Source organism: Rhagoletis pomonella, unplaced genomic scaffold (assembly GCF_013731165.1).
Source record: "Rhagoletis pomonella isolate Grant_MI unplaced genomic scaffold, Rhpom_1.0 Rhpom_scaffold_02016, whole genome shotgun sequence".
NCBI classification, from domain to species: domain Eukaryota; kingdom Metazoa; phylum Arthropoda; class Insecta; order Diptera; family Tephritidae; genus Rhagoletis; species Rhagoletis pomonella.
Genome location: NW_023460570.1, coordinates 12154 through 16041, shown reverse-complemented (window position 1 = coordinate 16041; position 3888 = coordinate 12154). Strand labels below are relative to the sequence as shown.

The following is a 3888-nucleotide window of genomic DNA, read 5'->3' as shown; positions in this document are numbered from 1 at the left end:
GAAGATCATAGAGGAGAGAATGGCGTTTGAGGGCTATAATTTTTCAAGCGTACAGATTGAAAACAAGTTTCGCGGTCTTGAGAGACAATTTAAAAAAACGATGCTGCATAATAGGAGAACGGGCAGCAACAGGGAAACTTGTCCTTATCAAAGGTTTGTATTTTGAACCAGAATAAAATTATTGCTTTTATTTTTAACATCTTTTATTGGTATCTAGTGAGTTGAATGATATTTTGGGGAAAAGGCATTCAGTAAACGCCAGTTATTCCTTGCACTGTGCAGACGTAACCGAGCCTTATTTGTCCGAGAGCGCTTCCGACTTGGATCAACCAATGCAAGGTAGTGTTTTTGCTAACATATATGGTATATACAGACATGTGAAAAATAATAGGTACACGACATTTTTATTCGGTTTGGCTACTTTTCTTTCCTATATATTTTTTTATCTTTTTTCTTTTGTTATTTATTATAAAAAAATGTCATTACCTCCCTAAAACCATAAAAGTCCAAATTTCAAACTATGTACAACAAATTTTTTATTAAGAACTTTTAGAAAAAATCGAAGTATGCAGATTTATAGCCCATTAGATTCTAGCTTTAGAAAGTGCAAGCTTCAAGTGGCTAAGAATTCGAGTTGATTTTTGATTATTTTTGTTTTTTTGCTGACACGAATTTTCTTCCATACAAATGCGTGACACCGTCAGCAAAAAAAAAAAACATCAAAAATCAACGCGAATTCTTAGTCACTTGAAGCTTGGACTTTCTAAAGCTAGAATCTGAGAGCTATAAAACTGCGTACTTCGCTTTTTTCTAAAAATTCTTAATAAAAAGTTTGTTGTAAAATTTTGTTGAATTTTTCGAATTTTTTACAAAGTTCGAAATTTGTATCAATATACATATGTATACCAATAAATATCGCAATTATGTTTATTACAGATGACGTCCCTAGTTCTGCACTAAAGAAAAAAGCCACTAGTTACCAAAGGAAAATGCAACAAACTATGGAGAGCCTGCTGGAGGAGCAAAAAAAAATTAAATGAAGGCGTTTTAAACCATATGCAATTTAAGGAAGAAAAGGCTCAGTTGAGGGAGGAGATGGCCAAGAAAAAAATGGAACTGCTAGAGGCTTTTCTTAAGCGAAGGCCCGATAGTTAGGCTATACATTTTTTTTGTGGAAATTCTAAACTGGTGATCCATACTCAGTGAATGGTGTTTTTTAGGTATTAACAATATTTTTCAAGTGAAACTTTTTTTGTAAATTCTATTTGTAATTGTTCATGCTTTAATCAAAGCTATATAGATCAAAGTTTCAAACCTTATCAAAAATTAGAAAAATTCAAAAAATTTGTATCAAAATTTCTAACTTTTCAATCTGAATCTTAAGAAAATTTTTTGATATGCAGTTACATAGCTCATAATTACTAAAAATCAACGCAATTTCTTAGCCGACGATCTTTAGTAATTATGAGGTATGTAACTGCATACCCAAAAATTTTAGATAAGGTTTGAAACTTTGATCTATATAGCTTTGATTAAAGCATGAACAATTACAAATATACACCGAGTTTTTCGCTCAGTACTGATCGCCAGTGAATGTGATTTTTTTAATACTTCCGATGTTTTTAAAGTTAGGTTTTATTTGTTAGTTTTGTTTACAAATACATGTTGTTTATACTATAACCACAACCATATAAAAAAAATCTCAAAATTACCAAATAAATCATAACTTGGAAAACATCGCAAGTATTAAAAAAAAAATCACCAACCGCTCAATTGTGGTCTTCAGTGAATTTTTGATACTTTTTTTTAGATATTTAAGAATTTTCATATCTCCCACTCTTTGTGAATTGATCTCATATATGAAATTAAAAGTTGTTTTTTGAAAAAATATATGTACGTATGTATTTTAAGTATTATTGCTGCCAATTGGAATACAAATCTTGGCGTATCAAATCTCTTAAAGCGTTTCTTCGTGATGTCCCAGGCTGTTCGTTTTCATCATTTTCAATACTGTTCTCTTCTGGTATGAATTCGATGTCATTCAGGTTGGCGAGATTGTGTAAAACACAGCACGCTCTTACAAAATGGCATAGCTTTTTAATTCCTCTGAGCTTACAATAATATAATTGTCGAAATCTCTGCTTAAGAATTCCAAAACAGTGTTCAATAGCAATACGACCTGTGCTAAGTTTTCTATTGAAGTGTCTTTGCGCGTTGGTCAAATGACCATTATCCTTGTACGGCGTTAAAAGATGCTGACTGCATGGGTAAGCTGAATCACCAAGCAAATAGTATTCTACAAAAAAATATATATTAATTTCTGTAATTAATTTTCCGTTATTTTAAGAACAATTATCGCTTAAGTTAAAGGGCTTTGGTGTACTGCTCCACTAAAGATTTCTGATTGCACACGTCACATTTCACTTTGGCAAATGAATGTGAAATAGTAATTTTAATTCCATAAACTCTATCTATATTTTCAACAAAGCACATTTAGGAATTCTTGTAGGTTAAATAAGAATTCCAAATGGTGCACTACAGTAAAGGCGGCCTTCCCACTGAAGCGATTATTGCTTTTGACCATATATTACCTCCACACAGAGATGACAAATTTTCATATGTAGGCGAATTTTGGAAAACCCAGCTATCATGGCTCGAACCAGGAAATCCTACGAAAACGTCTATAAATTTCTTTTCATCGTTACATATAGCTTGCACGCACAAAGACATGTTGCCCTTTCGGTCAATGTATTCATCTTTGTTTTCGGCCGGCGGATCAATTGTTATATGCGTTCCGTCTATGCACCCTTAAACATGGAAAAATTTGCATATGTAATAATTTACGACTGACTATTTGACCACATACATATGCTACTCACCTATTGCTTTTGCAAATCCGCATTTATTATTGAAAAAGTTTGCAGCTTCACGTTTTTTCACCTCACTCGGCCATTTAATGACTTCTGGACTTAAGCTGCTTATGAACATTGTAGTTCTTTCGATGATACGAGAAACGCTTGAAATTGCAATATCAAAGCGATCAGATAGATCTCGATAACTACACGCTTCATGGCCAGCGAACCATAAAAATATTGCCATATAACTTGTGGCTGGAAGGCGTTTATCTGATCGCAATCTCGTATATATTTCGTTTACTTCCAACCGCATTGCCAAGCTGGTGAATAGCTGCTTTGATATACGGAAGTGTTGTCTAAACTCATATTCCGAATACATAGGCATCACATCTACTAAATAGTTTTTTATGCTATTCCTCGTTTGTTTCAGAAAGAGTTTTGCCACTTCGTTAAAGAGAACAATCTGCCTGTGACTTATTTGTGCTAAAGTTGCTTCAAACATCTCACTATCGCTGGAATCACTCGATGAATCCATTAGTTCAGCAATGGCTGCGGCCCTAGTATCCGTGCCGGTTACTTCCTCAGAAACTGCCTGTGTTTTTATAATTATAAACACTAACACTCCGAATATGCAGTCAAATAGACAAAAATACTTACAAAGCTCGACATTTCTTCGTTAATAACACGATTTTTAATAAAATGAAAATGCAGATGGTGTTTTGTATTTATTTATTCAACTTTCAAATTACTTTGACAATACGGAACAGCTGATGGTTTGACACTTTACAAGTTTTTACCAGCAAAAATTCTTCGGGTAAAATCTTTGCCAGAGAACCGAGTACGGGAACGCTTTCTGGTAAATTCTTGCAACTTCTTGCGAGTTAGGGAGCGCAACTCATATTTTGCTCTAGTGAGCTACTGGTCACAGCCACGAAATTTTTACGTAGCACGAAAGAAGAGGTAGCGGCCATTTCTACATGCTTAAGTCGATTTTTGATTATTTTTTTTTGGATTATGACACTGTTGAAATAAA

At 33.7% G+C, this 3888-nt stretch overlaps 1 protein-coding gene across 1 annotated transcript; it reads right to left on the bottom strand.

Moving 5' to 3' along the window:
• Positions 1-2535: 2535 nt before the first annotated feature.
• LOC118752971 (protein ANTAGONIST OF LIKE HETEROCHROMATIN PROTEIN 1-like) lies at positions 2536-3518 on the bottom strand. The gene is made up of 2 exons (XM_036487817.1): positions 2880-3518; positions 2536-2807 (listed from the first exon to the last, which is right to left on the bottom strand). Exons 1-2 carry the CDS (start codon positions 3388-3390, stop codon positions 2536-2538), a joined length of 783 nt encoding a protein of 260 aa, XP_036343710.1. The 5' UTR covers positions 3391-3518.
• Between the last annotated feature and the right edge of the window lie 370 nt (positions 3519-3888).

Coding starts and splice junctions, on each gene's coding strand:
- LOC118752971 (XM_036487817.1), bottom strand. CDS start 3,390: ATGGATTCATCGAGTGATTCCAGCGATAGTGAGATGTTTGAAGCAACT. Junction 2,808..2,879: donor CGGATTTGCAAAAGCAATAG/GTGAGTAGCATA, acceptor TCCATGTTTAAG/GGTGCATAGACGGAACGCAT.